The sequence below is a fragment of the Bubalus kerabau genome, chromosome 14, assembly GCF_029407905.1.
Source record: "Bubalus kerabau isolate K-KA32 ecotype Philippines breed swamp buffalo chromosome 14, PCC_UOA_SB_1v2, whole genome shotgun sequence".
NCBI classification, from domain to species: domain Eukaryota; kingdom Metazoa; phylum Chordata; class Mammalia; order Artiodactyla; family Bovidae; genus Bubalus; species Bubalus kerabau.
Window position 1 is genome coordinate 84,206,472 of NC_073637.1, and position 19,336 is coordinate 84,225,807.

Here is a 19,336-nt window from a genome sequence, read left to right on the forward strand (position 1 = left end):
AATGGCTAAAACAATTTTGAAAAGGAAGAGCAACTTATGAGAATTTATGCTGCCTGATTTGCAACTCACTGTAAAGCTGTATCAAGACAGAGCTCACACGTGCCAGTGCAGCAGAAGGGACAGGGGTGCCAGTGAGAAAAGGGTGGTCTTTTTAACACATACCAGGATAAGTGAATGTTCATATATAGAGACTCAAAAATTACACGCATATATGCAATTATATATGTAAAGTTACGTATGCCTAATTGCAAGCACTAAAAGTATAAAACCTCTGTAAGAAAACATATACCAAAAGAAGGATCTATTAAAAGAAACCTATAAATTCACCAAAATTTAAATTTTTTGAATAAATTCACCTGTCCCCTTTTTGAAAAACTCTGCTAAGGAAAAATTTTAAAATCTACTAAGAGGAAATGGAGAAGGCAATGGCACCCCACTCCAGTACTCTCGCCTGGAGAATCCCATGGACGGAGGAGCCTGGTAGGCTGCAGTCCATGGGGTCGCTAAGAGTCAGACATGACTGAGTGACTTCACTTTCACTTTTCACTTTCATGCATTGGAGAAGGAAATGGCAACCTGCCGAGGTCCAGCTCCGGCTGATCCAGGGCTGATCCAGGGTATTCGAAGGAGAGACGGTGTAGGCGACCTATTCAAATGTTAATTAGAAATATAAAGAGTAATAGAATGAGGATAGCTCAGTAGGAAAATTCAGTGGAGAAAAGAAGCTGAGTAGCTTGGTTTACGTGGAAAATCAGTATAACCCGTGACACCAGGTTAGCTCTAACCACGGAGGCCGCAGGCGCCCTCTCAAATAGCGGAAGGTGCCCTACCTTAGACACCTTCTCGAGTGGGTCTTAGAAGCCCAGGCAAATAAATGGTCGCAGAGGATATCCACGCTCCAGATGGAGACTCAGCTGAAAATTGAGGAGAAGAATGACATGGGGAGACCAAGCGTTGATGAGCAAGGCCCATAGCTTTTTTTCACCAGGGGCTTATATACCCTAAGTTACACATAGAGGATAATAGGGGATGCAAAGTCAGCAGTCTTTGATCCTTATCAAAAACCAGGGTTTCTTTCCTGCAAATTTATGGTATACAAATGGTTTAGGTGATTTACATCATCTTCTGGCCAGAAGGCCTATTAACATTTTATGACTCTTGACAAAGACTTATCAACAAAGACTTATTTTCTCTAAGAGTAATTATTTTAAGGTTTGGCGCCATCTTCCGAAGATAAAATTACATTCCTATAGGGCGGATGTGTAATGGGTTTACAAAGGAAAGAATTTATTACCTTAAGGGTCTAAAGTTACTAACACCAAGGCCACTACTTATTTTTTCTACATACCAACTATATTAATTAATACACATTCAAGGATACAATTCAGGGGATGTGAAAACTTGGCAACAAACATTGGCTCATCAATGAAATCTTTTACTAGTTTTATTCTGACAGTTTCTAACTCTCTGAGAGGTTCTAAGCTATTTGAATATCTTAAGCTTCCCGTGAGACTGTAAACAATCGTTTGCATAGCTGTAGGAGTCCAGGTAAACTTGTCAGGCGAGTTAGAGAGCCATCTGAGGGGTTTGGATTTAAACACTCCTAATTGCCCAGGAACTTTATTAATTGGAGCTGTAAGTTAACTCTTTGACAGAGAGAGCGAGATGGTGGTGGGGGACAGCCCCCGGTAAAGTCAGAGGTGAGAGCACAAAGCAATAAAGTAGGCAGACTCTGGTTTTTTGGGGGTAGATGCTCGAGAATATCCGGGGGGACTCCCGAGGCTCGATCCCGCCTTTGCGTATGCCGAGCCTCCTTCCTCATGACCTTTGTCACGAGTGGAATGTCTCTTGCCGGCTCCCGGCAGCAACCCACTCCAGTGTTCTTGCCTCGAGAATCCCAGGGACGGGGGAGCCTGGTGGGCTGCCGTCTATGGGGTTGCACAGAGTTGGACACGACTGAAGCAACTCAGCAGCAGCAGCGGCAAGAGGAAATAGTTTCAATCATATTATCTTAAAATGGACAGATAGTTTAAAAAAAAATTCTTACAACTCAATAGTATGGAGACAACCCAATTAATAAGTGACTTAGAGACTTATGGTGGTGCTAATGGTAAAGAGCCCACCTTCCAACGCAGGAGACACGAGAGATGCAGGTTTGACCCCTGGGTCTGGAAGAGCCCGTGGAGGCGGGCAGGGCACCCCACGCCAGTGTTCTTGCCTGGAGAAGCCCAGGGACGGGGGAGCCTGGCGGGCTGCCGTCCATGAGGTGGCGAAGCGCCAGGCACAGCTGGGCGGCTAACTCGCGGCACCAGTGCTGACCGTGCCTCCCAAGAGAGCTCGGCTCCACTCTCTGGCTTCCAAAATTCTGGGAATTGTGTCAGTGAAGAAGGCTGAAGGGCCTCAGTATCGAGTATACCGGCATTCACTTAACACATGAATAATCAGTTTCAGCCCTAACCTCTGTCTTATATCTCCCAGGCCAGAGACATTTTGTTTTACTTTCTCCAGAGAATAACCGCTAGTCCCCTGCGTTGGGGAAAGGACGGTTGTTTGCCTGCACAGAATGTGGAGGGATCTGGACACCAAACAGCTTTAAGACAGACTTCCAGCCTGTTTCACTGTTTCACTGTCACTTTGTTTCCAGTGCCATCCCAGCGTCCTGTGTCAGGAGTTGTAGTATAAATTTTGTTGCTTCCAAACTTTATGGTTTTTCTCAGGTTAGCAACTGGGAGTCTGAAGTCTGTTTCCAATTGTTCATCTTCTTTCATGCTTTGAAAAGTTCATTTGCTCCTGTCTCTTCTCTCAGATATTGGTTCCTGTAGTTGTCTGCTATTTTTAAATTTATTCTCATTTCATGGAATTTCAGGAGATAGTGAAAATAAATGCTTATGTCCAATTCACCATCTTCTACAAAAAGGCTTCTATTTCTATTTTTAATCTCAAAGGCTTCACAGTTTCTCCTTAACCTTCACTATAGCCCTTACTTGGTTTGTTCTTAGCTGTCTTAACTGACCTTCGCGTTACTGGCGGCCAGATTAATGAGTGCTGTCCACCCCACTGTAAAGTTCATTATGGATGCACCGTGCGGGAGCAAGAAGCTCTCTCTGAGACATGTGCACTCCTTTCCCACCAGTGGAGCTGCGTGTGCGTGCAGGGCTCAGCGAACTCCACTTTTAAAGAAATGAAAGCTGGAAATAGTAGTTGATACATTATGGGTGTGAAGGTATAGAAAAGATGTACTAGAACTCTAAAGAGCCACATCAAAAGTTAATCAGTGAGTATGCTGCTCCTGCTGCTGCTAAGTCGCCTCAGTCGTGTTCGACTCTGTGCGACCCCATAGACGGCAGCCCACCAGGCTCCCCCGTCCCTGGGATTCTCCAGGCAAGAACACTGGAGTGGGTTGCCATTTCCTTCTCCAATGCATGAAAGTGAGAAGTGAAAGTGAAGACTGCTCAGTAAGTGTCCGCCTCTTCGCGACCCCATGGACTGCAGCCCACCAGGCTCCTCCGTCCATGGGATTCTCCAGACAAGAGTACTGGAGTGGGGTGCCGTTGCCTTCTCCGATCAGTGAGTATACATAGTTTTAATTTAAAGTAAGACGTATATGCTTTGTGAGTATCATTTTTGTTATATGAGTCTCTGCTTTAACAGCTTCCTCAGTTAAATGAATAAATTAAATTAAAAAAAGATAAATAGGGCTTCCCTTGTGGCTCAGCTGTAAAGAATCCGCCTACAGTGTGGGAAACCTGGGTTTGATCCTGGGTTGGGAAGATCCCCTGGAGAAGGGAAAGGCTACCCACTTCAGTATTCTGACCTGAAGAATTTCATGGACTGTATAGTCCATGGGGTTGCAAAGAGTCAGACACGACTGAGCGACTTTCAGTTAAATGAACAACTGCTGTCCCAAATATATTGAGTGACACCTTGTTTTAAAATAACATAGAAATGTAATTATATCCTATGGGTCAAATGTATGATTCTGCTATGTTGTCTGCTGAATTTTCACATGCTTAACAAGATAATTGTTTTTGTTTAGTTCCAGATGTTGAAGTGAAAGGAGAGAGTTCTAGCTATTATCTCTTGTTACAAGGTAATGGCAGTGGAAAGTGTAAAGCCACATTGATTCACTCAGCCAACCAGATCAATGGCTCGTTTGCACTCAGTTTAATTCACGGAAAGATGAAAGCAACGACAGAAGAAACCAAATTGAGTGAGTGTTAACTTTAGAGGGAAAACAAGAGATTTTTACGTTTGTTTGTGTAAGTAGTTAACTTACATGGTTTTTAGTGGACTTACTGTTTTCAAACTGCATTTCACTTTCAGTAAATTTGCTTTTACTTTAAATATTTTATAACACATTTGAACAATTTAAAATGCAGAGAATTAATCCCTTACGTATCATACTTCTTAAAATGTAACAGGTCACCCCTTCAGTTCCAAACAGGAAAATTTTTAGTATTTTCCACTTTAAACAATTTATCTTTCTAGAATTTACTTCTCATTGTTATTTACTTTCTCCCAAGCATCTTTATTGCTCATCTTTTTTTACTCTCCAAGCTCCATGCTGGGGTTATCCGTCACGGTGTGACAGACTGCCCCAAATTTAGCTTAACAATGACTGTTTATTACAATGTCTCATAGTGCTGTGACTGGACGTTTCTGTTTTGAAGGCCCGCGAGTGATTGCCCTCACACACGGCTGGGGCTTCTGTTCATCTGAAGACTTAACGGGGCTGGGTGTGTAGGCCGGCCCTTCCCCTGCGTGTTTGGTGCCTGGGCTGGGGTGGCTGGATCAGGTTGAGCTGCTTTCCTCTTCACACGCCCATCCTCCAGCCAGCCTGGGCTTCCTCGCAACAGCGTCGTCTGCAGGAAGTCTGATTCTTGTACGGTTGCCACCTTCTCTTAGAGCGAGTGTTCTGAGAAGCTGTGAGACTTTCTGTGACCTGCGTCTTTCATTGGCACTTTGACCATGCCTGTTGGTTTCCTGGGGTCACCTAGGTTCACTGTGGAAGGTCTGCACAGCAGGTGAGAAGCAGAAACGGATTCGCGGGGAGGCCGTCTTTGAAGACCAGCTCCTGTAGTCCCTCAGTGCTTGGTGTAGTGGTTTCAGTAGCTGAAGCAGAAGAAGATGTAGTGGAGGGAATTCTACTCTTCTACCTAAATTCTCTGAATTTAAGAAGCAGGTCAAAGTTTAAAATGCAAAATAATTTAGAATGTTTATTTTCTGCTGTTCATTTATTACTGTTTACTTTGAAATATGCGAGATGAAGAAAGATAAATAATTGACTTTTAATTACGTTTTAATACATTTCTTGAGAACTAAATTGTTGTTATAAGCCATCTTTAGTACTGATTTTTTCTGTTTCTTAGGCTTTCCTCTTGACCTCTTGTCACTCCCAAGTTTCTCCAGGGAGCAGCTTATACAGAGAGAGAAACAGCTAGCCGGTGTTCAGGCTTTGGCTGTGAAGGAATGTCTGAGTAAGTCGTCATGTGTGCCTTTCATTCTGTTGTAAGAATGTTGACTTGTTCAGACCTAATTTATTTTAACACTTTTTTCTTACATACTTTCTTTTAGATATGATACTCACTTGTAGAACTGTCGTTTTTTTTGCGGGATGTGAAGCAGAAAAGAATAGTTTCATTGCTTTGCCAGGCAAAGGAGCCACAGTGGACTCCTGCCCTTGAAAACTGTGTCCCAACCCAGGGGAGTCTGGTGAGGAGTTTTATGGCAACAGTTCGAGGGTGGCGTTGCTGACAAAATTACTGTGTGTGCAAGGTCTTAGGTGGTCGGTCTCCTTTTTTTTTTTAATTAAATTTTTTTTATTGTAGTCAAAGTCACATAATATAAAACATACTATATTTTAATCCTGTTAAACTGTGCAGTTCAGTGGCACTAACTACATTCTTAATAGAGGTAATGTAGGGTAGAAATGGTCTGTAATTTTTTTCCTACCAGATTCAGAATATTCCTATTTACTTGTATATTGCGGTTACCATTTATTATAATTGTCCAGGAAAATTTAGTTTCTCATTATTTTTAATTGTATACCAGAAAGAATACTTCCTGGTTAATGTAGTCATCTTTACAAAATTTCTCTTTATATCATTTAGCCAGAGGAAAGGAAGGTAGAGATTGCAAACAGAATAAAATATAAATCTAGAGAAATTAATATGTTAACTTGAGCATTGCTTCTTAGGCTTTAACCATAACTAAGCACATTGCACATATTGAGTGAAGTTGGATCATGGGTTTTTCTTTATTCAAGAAATTGACACTTTTTTAAGGGTTGTTATTTAAAATTTTTTTCCTCTGTTTCTAAATGTTAACTTGATTATCAATCTTAACATTGTTTTCATAAATAATCATTCATTAATACCTGATAGGGACTTAAGCTAATTAATATAGAATTTCTAAAACCTTGATTCAGCTTGTGAGGCTTCACTAGTTGCATATAGAAAAAATGATTATTACATACACACACTATAAAATGAAAAATACCACTCTTTAAAAGCATTTAAAAATATTTTGGATTCGGTAGTTCATTTTATTCAATGGAAAATAATTTTAGAATACCTGGTCTTAATAATTTGTATAAGAATTACTACTTTTTTATTTGTACAAAGCCAGAGTAATTGTGTAGTCTTGAACTCGTCAAACCACTTTTTTTTGACTATGAAAATAATAGGATATAATTGGGAAAGGCAAATTAGTTTCAATAAAAGGTAGTATGTATTAACCCAAGGGAAAAAAAAATAAGGAAAAAACCTAAAAATAGCGTTACACGTGATCCAGCATCTCTGACTCCTGAGCATATATCTGTAAAAGATGGAAACTGTCGTTCAAAAGGATATGTATACCCCAGTGTTCATAGCAACAGTGTTTATAACAGCCAAGACATGGAAGCAACCTAAATGTCCATCAATAGATGAATGGATAAAGAGGATGTGGAATATTACTCAACAATAAAAAAGAAAGAAAGAATACCGTTTGCAGCAACATGGATAAACCTAGAGATCCTCATACTAAGTGAAGTCAGACAGAAGATGAATATCATATATCACTTACATATGAAATCTAAAAGGCTGATAGAAATAAACTTATTTATAAAACAGAGTAGACTCACAGACATAGAAAACAAACTTATGGTTACCAAAAGAGAACAGGAGAACGCAGAGCAGGGAGAAGGGTGGATAAATGAGGAATTTGGAATTAGCAAATACAGACTACTATATATATAGATAAACAACAAAGTTCTGATGTATATAGCACAGGGAACTATATTCAGTGCCTTGTAATAACAGAAAAGAATCAGAAAAAGAATATATGTATGTCTCGGAATCATTTTGCTACACACCTAAAAGTAACACACCGTGTAAATCAACTATACTTCAATTTAAAAGGAAGAAAAAGCTGAAATACTAGTGAATACTAGTATTTTTGTGGATAAAACCCCTATATTTCAAACATTTACTTGCTTGGTATTATTTACTTCTGACTTTGTTCTAGCCCTGCTAAACCTGTCTGTAGGCTTTGAATCTTTGCCATAAGCCTCTGGTGGCTCCTTAAAACTAAGTTCCTTTAGCGTCTTCCCTCTCTCATCTTCACCTCTCTTCCTGACACTTCCAACCAGAAAAACTGAGAGCGGAAGAGCATGTAGCTCCCTGAAGCTGGTCCGTCTCTCCTCTGGTTAAGGCCATCCCTCCTGCTAGGTTGGGAAGGGAATATAATCAAGTTGTTGCCTATAGGTGTGACTAGAAGCTCTGCTTCGGGGAGGGGGAAAGAGGAAGTGCTAAATAAATGCCGAAAATGTGGAAGCACCAGCAGCTGAGTTATACCCCAGGCAGGAGCTGCAAGGATGGCCTCAGCACTGGGCAAGGACCGATAGGGGGCTGGAGGTTGGAGGAAGCCTCAGAGCTAGTAGCTGCTCGAGACGTCAGCTCTGGGGATATCCATGCGCTGGCCAAGTGCAATCTGAAGCGTTAAATCCTGATTAAGATGAGTGACCCACTTAATCTGTTATGGTGGAATTATTTGCTGAGCCACTCTCTCCTTTACCCAGAGAGTGAGTACTGAATTGAAAATCTGGGGACAAAGGTTCAGATTTCATGCATCTCTGAAGGTAGAGGAGGATGACAACAAATGACATTTCCAGTGTAAGAGAATCTTAGTGTCTCTTTCAGTGATCTTCAGAGAAGTGAATATAAATATAAAAGTATTTAAATTGATGTAGTTAATTTATACCTGATGAAAATGAATAGGAAAGCTTTCTTTGGGTAAAAATTAATGTTTCAGTATCAGTACAGATTGTAGTTTCTGCTGGAAAACAAGTTGTTCAAAATTCTTTTCAAAATTATTAATCAGACATGGGGTAAACTTACTATCTCCCCCAATATTTCTCTGACTACTGAGTTAGAATGAGCAACTGGGAAAGTTTGCATGAAAATTTTATTCTTAAAAATTATCTTAATTTTTAACTATACATAGATATTTAGATGTAGACGTTTGAAATGATACATAAATTTTATAATTTATATCTAACTGATCTTTTGTAATTTATAAACTTTTATAATTAGAAGTATTAAATATCCTGCTTCTCTGATTTGTAAAGAAAAGGCTTGGGGCTTCCCTGGTGTCCTGTGGCTGAGGTGGGCTCCCAGTGCAGGGCCAGCTGTGAGCCCTGGTCAGGGAGCTGGATCCCACGTGCCACGACTTAGACCCAGTTTAGCCAAATAAAATATTAAGAAAATAAAAAAGACAAAAGGTTTAAGAACACTGAATGATTTTTAAATAAAAACTGCTCAATGTGATGCAGAACAGATTCCAAAATAGCAGCATTGTCGTATCACTCCAGGACTGCGGTCACAATTCTGAGTTCCCCACGTCATTTTTAAATTTATAGAGCCCGGTGCAAACCTGATTGATGTTCATTCTGCTGATATTTTTAGATGTTTTACACTCTATTTTCCTTTACTAAGTCCTGAGTTATCACTAGCTTCTTTTAGGAATAGCATTCTTCTGTGAATTCATCTTAAGACTTTAGTCCAATGTTTTTCTCCCAGATCTTTACCTGTCACTTGTGTTACAGACTCATCTGTGTAGGGGTTATTTTTCACCTAAGGTAAATTATCCTGCTTATAAACCCTATTAAATCTCATCTGTTTTCTCTCTCTATTGTTTGGTCATTAAAGTCAATAGGAAGCCATGTCCTGCTTTCCACATTGCCCAGCATTGTAATATAATTGACAGTTTTAATAAGCATAGGTCAGTGATGGTGGTGGTTTGGTCACTAAGTCGTGTCTGACTCTTCTGACCCCATGGACTATAGCCCGCCAGGCTCCTCTCTCTGTCCGTGGGATTCTCCAGGCAAGAATACTAGAGTGGGTTGCCCTGCCCTTCTCCAGGGGATCTTCCCAACCCAGGATCAAACCGGGGTCTCCTGCTTCACAGGTGGATTCTTAACCATCTAAGCCACCAGGGAAGCCCACTTACCTATCTACCTATCTATAAATTTACTACTGAGTCATGTAGTATATGATGGTCAATTTTCCTTTCTTGTATAATCTTTGTTTTCCTTGTGGTTGATAATCACCTTATTTTTAATTTGCCCTTTCTTCTGTAGAGGCAAAAGTACTTTTATGTTTCTCCAAAGCCTCCAACATTTCTGCCACACACCTGTCATTAAATTTATTGTATATTCAAACACAACAGTTCCTTTTTATTTCTCATAGTTTTTTTTCTGGAGTGTTTCATATTTTAGTGTATTTTGAACAAAATGTGTCTTAGACCTACTGACATCTTAGAGACTTCTCTTTCCTCTTTTCGTTTGGAATCTCCTATTTTCTAGACCCCTTGACCTCCTTTTCTTTTTCTTTTTTGGATTACTCCCTTGTTTGGTTGGAGCATATCTTGCATTAGCTTCCTGAGTAAAAGTTTGTTCTTGGGGCATACAGTTTTCAAGCTCTTGCATGTCTGAAAATATCTTTACTAGATTGATAATTTGTCTAGACTTCCAGGTTGAAAATTGTTAGCCCTCAGTATTTTGAAGACATTGTCCCTCATCTATTTTTTTGACCACTTGATAGGATATGTGGGATCCCCAACCGGGGATTGAACCCACACTCCCTGGCCTGGAAGCACAGTCTTAACCACTGGACCACCAGGGAAGTCCCTGTCCCGTAGTTTCCTGTTGCTGTGTTCCTGTTGACAAATCTCATACTAGTCTTATCCTTTGAAGTGGTCTATTTTTAGTTTGCTTTTGCCCCCTTCTAGAACTTTTACCTCCAGAAGCTTTGTCTCTGGAAGCTTTATTCTGAATCTTAATGTGTGTACCCCCCACTTTCCGCTGTCCAGTGTATTAAGCCGTGTACTTGATGAGCCACATCAGTACAAGATTCACATTTCCTAAGTCTGAAAATTTTTCTTATAATTTTCTTTAATATAATTTTCTTACAATATAATTTTTCTTATAATAAATTATAATTTTTCTTATAATAAAATTTTTCTTATAATTTTCTTTAATATAATTTTCTTATAATTTTTTCTTTAATATAATTTTCTTTCGCCCATTTTCTTTCTTCTTTCTAGAACTCTTATTGGTTATATAGCAACCTTTTTTTGGATAGAATGGCTGCTCTTTTTTCCTGTTTCCATATTATTTTTGTTCTAGTTTCTGGGGGATGTCTTGCAGTATTTTTTAATTTTGATCTCTCCATGCTTAATTTTAAAAAATATTTTCATGTTCATTGACTGTTCCTTTATCAGATCATCCTGTACTTGTTTCATGAGTATAGTATCTTTTCTTATTTCTGTGAGAATATTAATTGGTGGTTTGGTGATTTAGTCGTGAAGTCATGTCTGATTCTTGTGACCCCATGGACTATAGCCTACCAGGCTTCTGCATCCATAGAAGTTTTCAGGCAAGAATACTGGAATGTGTGGCCATTTCCTTCTCCAGAGGATCTTCCCGACCCAGGGATTGAATTTGGGTCTCCTGCATTGCAGGCTGTCTGAGCTCCAGAGAAGCCCTTGTGAGAGTATTAATCCCATCAAACTTTCTTTGTTACCTGGAATGCTTTTGCTTCTGCTGGGCTCCTTTTTATTTTTGTTTGCTTTAGTCTTTCTGTTTCATCCCAGACTTGGTTTTTAGTTTGGAGGGGCCTAGTAAATAATACTTGTTTCCCAAATTTGGAACCAACTGAGAAATAAACTTAAGAAACACACTGATGGAGATAAATTCCTAGGTTGAAGGATATGACTTTTTAGAGCTATAATGGGTTTTCTGCTGCATATACCCAGAATTGAATTTACTCCCTGAATGACAGCCAGAGCTGGGCAATCACAGATCAGACCTGCTGCACTGGGGCTCTCACCACCATACAGAGGGTGAGCATCCTGAGGATTTGCTTGCTCAGGTGGAAGTTGGAGAGGGGAGTTCTGATCAGAACATGCCTCGTTTCTTTTCCAGACCAGCTCAGTGGGTGATGGGAGGGAGCAGGAAGCTGGAAGCATTGCTAAATCGAACTCCTTACGTGTCTGAACATGAGACCATGAAATGCAGTGTTCCCTGTCCCCTCTACCCCTTTCATTAAATGTCTGGTGATTTTTTTCCCCCTGTCCTGTTTTAACTGGGAAATTTTATGTGTCACTCTAATGTAATATTTGGCAAGCTTCAAGAGTGGTGGAGTAACTATTCAACATTTTGTTTGTGAGGTCCTCTCCTGAATTCTACCGTAGTGTCAGTATCTAGCTCTTTTCTCCTGGGGCATTCAGTTTTTCAAAGGGAGAATCCTTTCATCTTTGCAGTGGGGCATCTGTAGCTGCTGTCTTTCTGGCCACCGGGTTGAAGTCTGACCTTTCAGTATTAAACTCTACTTAATCTTGTAGTCTAACCCTCCAGCATCAACACCTCCTTTTTTGTTGTTGTTCGGTCGCTAAGTTGTGCCTGGCTCTGCACTCCCATGAACTGCAGCATGGCAGGCTTCCTTGTCCTGCACCATCTCCTGTTCCTGATAGGCTGTGATCTGAGGCTCCTCCTCCTCTGTTTCTACCCCAAAATGAGAGCAGAGTCATCTGGCTTGAGGGCTGGAGGCTAGGCGCATCCATTATCCGTCTTGTTTTAGCTCAGGACCTTCCTGTTTCCGTTGACCCTTTCTCTGCTCTGCTGACTCAGTTACCACTCCACCATCATCTTATCCTCCAAAATTCGTTGAAAACTGCCATCACTTGGTGTTTATTCTTTTGTTGTCCTTTTTTTATTCCTCGGTTGTGATTCTGAGTTTTGAGTAGGATAGGGAATAGACGGACATGACCAAACCACCACGCTTAACCGAAAGTGCTACAGGTTTTATTTTCACGTGAGCACCAACATAAGGCCGTCTTCATCCTCTGCAGTGTGTTTCTGAAAACTTCTGTAAACTTGTTTTGACTGTTGCTCACCTTTTAGTGTTAACAAATTACTCTGTTTCACATAACTGGAAATCCTTCTATTACCTTCAGATGAGACTGAAAGGAAAATAGGCCTACACAGGAATGCTGATTTGCTTGAGAAATTCATTTGTTTTACTTTTGAAAGTATTTCCCCTAAAATATAGTAGCTCAAAGGGTTTTAAATAGCAGGTATATTGTTAATCATATTGATTTGTTGTCTTATAGAAAGGAGAAAGTTGGCAAAGCAGCGTGAGGTAATTTCTGTGGATGAACTCAAAAGTCTGCTAACGTGCACAAGGGAACGCTTTTTAGATCATTTTGATGCTGTTCTTCCTAAAACAAGTCTAATAAAGACAGACAAAACGTCCAATATGTTACATGGTAAGTTTTTTGTTACTTTAAATAGTAGTCCTTTTTTTGTGTGTAGCATTTATGAGAGTTATTATTAAAACTTATAAAATGTATTGATCAAATCAAAATCTATCAAATTGTAGCAGTAATATATTTGTGTGTACAAGTATGTGTGTAAATATCAATATGTTGTATTTTTCATCATTTAGACATTAGAAATTTCCTGATGACTTTTTTTGTTAAGCATGTTCAGTATAATTGTTTTTGAGCGAAGGAGAAGCACTTCAAGGTAATTCCACTTAAAACTGTTACTAAGCTGCTGGAATGGATGGGTTTCTATTAAGCTATATTTTCATAAGGTGAGAAAAGTAGAACTTACTAAACTTAATGTAGTTAAAACTACATATAATAAGATGCTCCACACTTGCCATTTGTTATAGTAGGAAGTCACCAAACTTCCTGAAGGAGCAGGAAATCATTTCTATACTAACTTGGCATTTCTATTTTCCTGCTTTCTCTTCTGGTGATGAATTTGCATAGAGTGAAGCTCTTCAGGATTTAAAAAGGAAGCGTTTAACAGTTGCCTGGCATTGTAAATGTATAGGATAATTTTTTGTTGTTGTTCTGTGAAAATCATTTTTATCCCATACATTAATAAGAAAATGGCCATAGAATCAAATTAATAATAATGTTTGTTGTGTGCCTTTTTTCTATTTGATGCCAGGAAGGCACACAAAGAATTAAAAGTTTGGGTGGGTCCTTGACTTTGAACAGGCTTATGATCTAGTTGGAAAAGAATATCAGCACAGTGTCTCGTGCCATGTGTGAAGGCCAGGCCTTTGGGGCGAGACGGCCAGGGCTCAGGCCTCAGCTGAGTGCCTTTGGGCAGGTTCTTCAACCTCTCCATGCCTGTTTCCTCATGTTTCAGATGGAGATAATGTTACCCAGTTACTAGGCTTATTATGAGGATTAACTGGGGTGATTCCTGTAAAACACTTAGCATGTAATCATCTCCAACAGCTGTGACCTGCCGTTGATGCTGCATGATAGCCGTTGTTAGCATCAGTGCGCGCTTAGTCACCAGGCCACTCCTGTGACTCATAGGAATGTTTGTCTGCCCCTTAATATTAAGCCTGTGGCATTTACATTTATATAGGTTGCATACTCAAATTTAATAATTTATATTGTAATATTTAGGGGGATAATTAATGTTTACTTTTATTTAACATGGCTTGTATTCTTCTGTGAACATAGCCTGTAATTGTTCAGATCTACTAATGGTTTTTTCTTTATCCATCTTTTGAAAAGCCATGCCAGCATTATAAAGCAGATGATTTCATCGTGAAGCTTATTCTTCATGAAATAGTCAGTATTTCACCACCCTTATTAAGAAGCAGGAACTACTATACTTGGATGGTGTTTGGTTGGGGCAATCCAGTATAGACATTAAAAATATTTTTAACTATTGACGACTAAATAGTTTAAAAGTAAAGGAAAAATGGTATGCAGTTGGCTTCTGTTTTCATCTGTGATTAATTTTTCTTTGGAGTTCAAAAATTTCTTCCCAAATCATTATCACTTTGTAAGACCCTAAAGTATAAAATGGGTATTTTTTGTCAGGGTTGACAGTTAGTCAAACAGCTAATGTGCAGGAATTTTTAGTCAATTTATTTTGGAATCCATTAGTACAGTTAGTGATTTTGTCAGTCTTGAAACATTGAGATGTCCTCATAATTAATATTGAGAATGGAAGATGGCCCTCTGTCTTTAATGAGAATTGTGGATTATCAACAATCTCAATGTTAGTTCATTGCACCATACTGACCAAAAAGATAAGACACTCTTACATATAATACTTTATTACTAGTAAAATAGCATTTAATGTTAGTGATTTACTTGAAAATGAATATGTTAAAGCATCTTACATTAATATATGTGAGAATTATTTCTAAAGTAATCTTTACCCTCAAACGTCTTATTTATGGTATTATTGTACTTTTGAGAATGAAGTAATCTTTTAAAAATATAAATTTTTCAGGATATTGGTGCTAATTCCTCTTTCTAATATGGAGATCACATGTTATATCCCGTATATTCTCCACAGAGTTGTCTCTCTTTCATTTACAACTAATTTCACAAAAATAACAAAGTTATGCTTTCATTCCCTATGAGTCCTTGCAGTGCTAATTCCTCTTCTGAATTCTAGCCCATAACTTTTATTATGAGGAGAATGTAAAATAAAGCTCAATACTAATTTTTTTTTAATCATTTCCAAAAAACTTTTCTATGCCATTTTGCATAGTTCAGGTCATCAGAGATGCCCTTAATAAATGCCTGAGGCAGGCATTGTACAGTTAATCCAACTGGTTTTTATGTGTGTATCTACACGTACACATTTTTATATAGCAAAATTCAGTATGTTAATACCGTTCAGTACTCAAATGTGTTTCTTTCTCTTCAGATAACAGTTCACTGGAGCTTACTTCTTCCCACCTAGTGGAGACCAATCCTCTGGAGTGGCCAGAAAGGCATGTCCTTCAAAATTTGGAAACTTGTGAAAAAGCTAAACAAAAAATGAGGTAACGTTTAAATAGCTTATTATTTTTTATGACCTTTATTTTTTCTTAATCCTTAAATTGTGTTTATGAAATAGTAACTTATGGTTTTATTGTAAAGGATATGTGTGCTTACTGTAGATAGATAGATAGGTAGATCAAGATAGACTATTGCAGAGTAAGGTGTCCAGGAAATGCTCTTCCCCTTCCATATTCTACTTGTCCTTTCTGGGTGTACATAATCACAGGTAATAGGTTAGTGTATGACTTCCAGAACATCTTCCATAGAAGTACAAAAACATATGAATATGAAAGAGAAATTTTAAAAATATAGGAGTGTGTGTGTGTGTATGTATGGTCACTCAGTCGTCTCCGACTCTTTGTGACCCCATGGACTGGGGCCCACCAGGCTCCTCTGTCCATGGGATTCTCCAGGCAAGAATACTGGAGTGGGTTGCCATTTCCTTCTCCACAGGAATGTGTAAAATAAAGTAAAAGTACTCTTTTCCTTGAAGCCATTTTAAAATGTTCCTGTTTTACATTTTTATGTTTGTATATATTAACTGTCTCTAAGAGGCAGAGTTTGTTTTTGCTTTGTTTTTGGTTTAGTATATAGCAGGCACTCAGTACATCATTGTTGAGTGGTGGAAGAATGGAATAAAGAAAAGGAATTTGACTCTGTTGCACTGCCCTCCCAAATATTGCAAATCATGTTCATATTTTTAGCTCCTCTGCTGAGAACATTTATCACTTCAGATCTGTCTAGTCAAAGGTATGATTTTTCCAGTAGTCATGTATGCATGTGAGAGTTGGACTATAAAGAAAGCTGAGTGCCAAAGAATTAATGCTTTTGAACTGTGGTGTTGGAGAAGACTCTTGAGAGTCCCTTGGACTGCAAGGAGATCCAACCAGTCCATCCTAAAGGAAATCAGTCCTGAATAGTCATTGGAAGGACTGATGCTGAAGCACTCCAACACTTTGGCCACCTGAGCAAAGAGTTGACTCATTTGAAAAGACCCTGATGCTGGAAAGATTGAAGATGGGAGGAGAAGGGGATGACAGAGGATGAGATGGTTGGATGGCATCACGAACTCAATGGACATGAATTTGAGTAAACTCGGGGAGTTGGTGATGGACAGGGAGGCCTGGCATGGTGCAGTCCATGGGTCGCAAAGGGTCGGACACAACTGAGTGACTGAACTGAACTGATAACATTTTGTTCATAGATATCAACAAATATTTACTGAGTACCAACTGTGTGTTAAGCTCTCCTGTTAGAGCTTGCCTTTTAAGGGGGAGAGACAGTCAACAGAACTCAATAAGCAGACAAACACAAGGCTTGGAAACCTATCTGTGTGTAACGAATGAGGCTGCGGGACTGAAGGAGAGTGGTTTTATTTGTTGGCATGGGAGGGATGGCCAGGGCGGGCACCCTGAGGAGTTACGCTGGAGCTGAGATCTCGTGGGTAAATGAGTGAAGCACATGAAGGCACTTGGCCCTTACAGGTGTTGATGCGGTCTTTGAATCGTAAGTGCCTTGGTAAGCTTTCCATGGATTTTCTGTCAGTGATGTGATCTGATTTTGCAAAATAACATTCTTTTTTGTGGTGAATGGATTGTGGAAAGAAGATATTAGGAACAGACAGATCACTTAGGTGGCTTTCTCTGTAGGCTGAGAGGTAACTTTGACTTCTAACTAGAGTAGTAGTGGAGACAAGTTTGGAGAATATTTTGGTGCTAAGCTAGGGAAAAAAAGAAACTTCCTGTTTTTTTCCTGCCCATTTTCTCTGAGAAGAGAGAGAGAGGCATCTTAGACAGTTTAGATTTCTGGCTTGAACAGCAGGTGGGTGGCGTCCTCATGTTTTGAGGAAGATGGGTAAGTTGAAACAAGGGTGGGTTTGTGGAGAAAGATCAAGAATTCTGCTTTAGGGATGCTTTATTTGACCTATGGATTATGCATGAGGGCATATTAGGTGGAGAAATCTGGGAGTTTGTTTGGAGTTATCACTAAAAGGGTTTCTTTAATATATGCTAGTGGATGAGATGACATGGTGAGGCTGTATAGAAAAAGAGGAGGGCGTAAGGCCATTCCCTGGGGCTCTGTAACATTCACAGGTCAGGAGGAAAAGGCCAGTCTGGAAAGAAGATGGAGGAAAGGACAGGTTGCCCATAGAGACCTTGGATTTCCTGCTCGTCGATTTCAGATTGTGTGTTTCCACTTCCCGTTGTGAAGGACGAGGATGGACATCCCTGCTTCTCTTCACCTTTTATCCTCTTTCTTCCTCTGCACCTTATGTTATTTTGCAGTAGATAATCTTTTTTTTTCCTTAAAGTTATTTTTCTCCCATTTTTCTGACTTGATACTCTCATTTGGACTGACCCTGTCTCCTGCACAGCTGTTGTCCTGGTATTTCTTCTGATTACATTTCTAGATTAGATTAGACGTGTATTTTCTTGGATCTCATACCTTAATGAGAAGTCTGATGTGACACGGATTTTTGTTCCTTAATAGGTACTTTATTCTGTCTCTGAAACTTTTAGAATTTTCTGTTTTCCTTAATGTTCTGAAATTACATGAGGCCCTCATGGTGTGCAATGTTTTGGTCTTGAGGCTTTTGCCTTTTTATTAGCTCTTGGAAATCAGTTCAGTCACTCAGTCGTGTCTGACTCGTTGTGACCCCATGAACCGCAGCATGCCAGGCCTCCCTGTCCATCACCAACTCCCGGAGTTCACCCAAACCCATGTCCATTGAGTCGGTAATGCCATCCAGCCATCTCATCCTCTGTCGTCCCCTTCTCCTCTTGCCCTCAGTCTTTCCCAGCATCAGGGTCTTTTCAAATGAGTCAGCTCTTCGCATCACGTGGCCAAAGTAATGGAGTTTGAGCTTCAGCATCAGTCCTTCCAATGAACACCTGGGACTGATCTCCTTTAGCTCTTGGGAATATTCTTCTATTATTTCTTTGATAGTATTTGTCCTTCTGTTTTCTTTCTTCCTTAGTTGTAATTATCTGTTTTACCTAATTTTAGATGCCTCAGATTGATTTTTCAATTTATATTTGATTCTTCTTTCAATAATCCATGTCTTTGGACTTTCTGGGCAGCTCGGCGGTAGAGAGTCAGCCAGCCAATCAGGAGGCACCGATTCAGTGCTTGGTCTGGGTCAGCCCCATGCGCTACAGGGCACTTTGTGCCACAGCTGCTGAGCCTTGCTTTAGAGCCTGTGAACGGCAACTGTCGAGCCCGCGTGCCACTGCTACTGAGGCCTGGGAGCCCTGGAGTCTGTGCTCCACACAATAAAAGACACCGCTACGAGAAGCTGGCGCCTTGCAGCTAGGAAGTAGCCCCCATTCTCTGCAGCTATAGAAAAAGTCCATGCAGCAGCAAGGACCCAGCACAGTGAGAAAAACAAATAAAAAAAGTTTGAAGAATGATTCTATAAAAAAATAATAATAGTCCATCTCTTCATCTTTTCTGCTCTGCATTCTGGTATATTTCCTTGACCTTTACTTTCATCTTTTCCAGTACATTTTTGGCAGCTATTAAAAAAATTCCTAATAATTCTTTTTTGTTATCTACCCTTTTTTCATAGCAACCTATTCTTATTAATAATAAGAATTGAGAAGATACTCTAAGGATATTAATTTATTAATTGGAATTTTCTTTTAACTTGTCTTATCTGTTCTTTAAATGATCCCATTATCCTTTAGATCTGTATCATTTGTTCCTCTGCTGTTTTTCTCTTCTGTGAAGCTTTTTAGTATCTGGTGGCCCTTGATTGTTCACAGCTGAGAATTTAGTCTTAGACTGTTTTATATTGGTAGTTGCCTACATTTCTCTCTATATGTGTGGTTCTGTTACCTGCCTGCTGTCACCAGAATTTATCCTGGGAGAAGGGAGATGAAGGGCAGCTGGGGGAAGGTAGCTTGGGTGCTTTCAGTTCAGTTCAGTCACTCAGTTGTGTCCGACTCTTTGTGACCCCATGAATCACAGCATGCCAGGCCTC

At 39.6% G+C, this 19,336-nt stretch overlaps 1 protein-coding gene across 6 annotated transcripts in view; it reads left to right on the forward strand.

Annotated features, from left to right (window-relative positions):
* MTBP (MDM2 binding protein) overlaps positions 1–19,336 on the forward strand; it is a 76,879-nt gene that overhangs the window by 29,640 nt on the left and 27,903 nt on the right. For 5 of the 6 annotated variants that reach the window (XR_008702442.1, XM_055546790.1, XM_055546789.1 and 2 more), the window contains 4 exons: positions 4,037–4,210; positions 5,370–5,477; positions 12,652–12,807; positions 15,239–15,356. Coding sequence is in view for 5 of the 6 variants with exons in the window: in XM_055546790.1 (XP_055402765.1) it covers positions 4,037–4,210; positions 5,370–5,477; positions 12,652–12,807; positions 15,239–15,356 (556 nt within the window). In the remaining variant the exon portion in view is untranslated. The remainder of the gene's footprint in view (positions 1–4,036; positions 4,211–5,369; positions 5,478–12,651; positions 12,808–15,238; positions 15,357–19,336) is intronic. The other variant, XM_055546787.1, reaches the window with a different exon arrangement.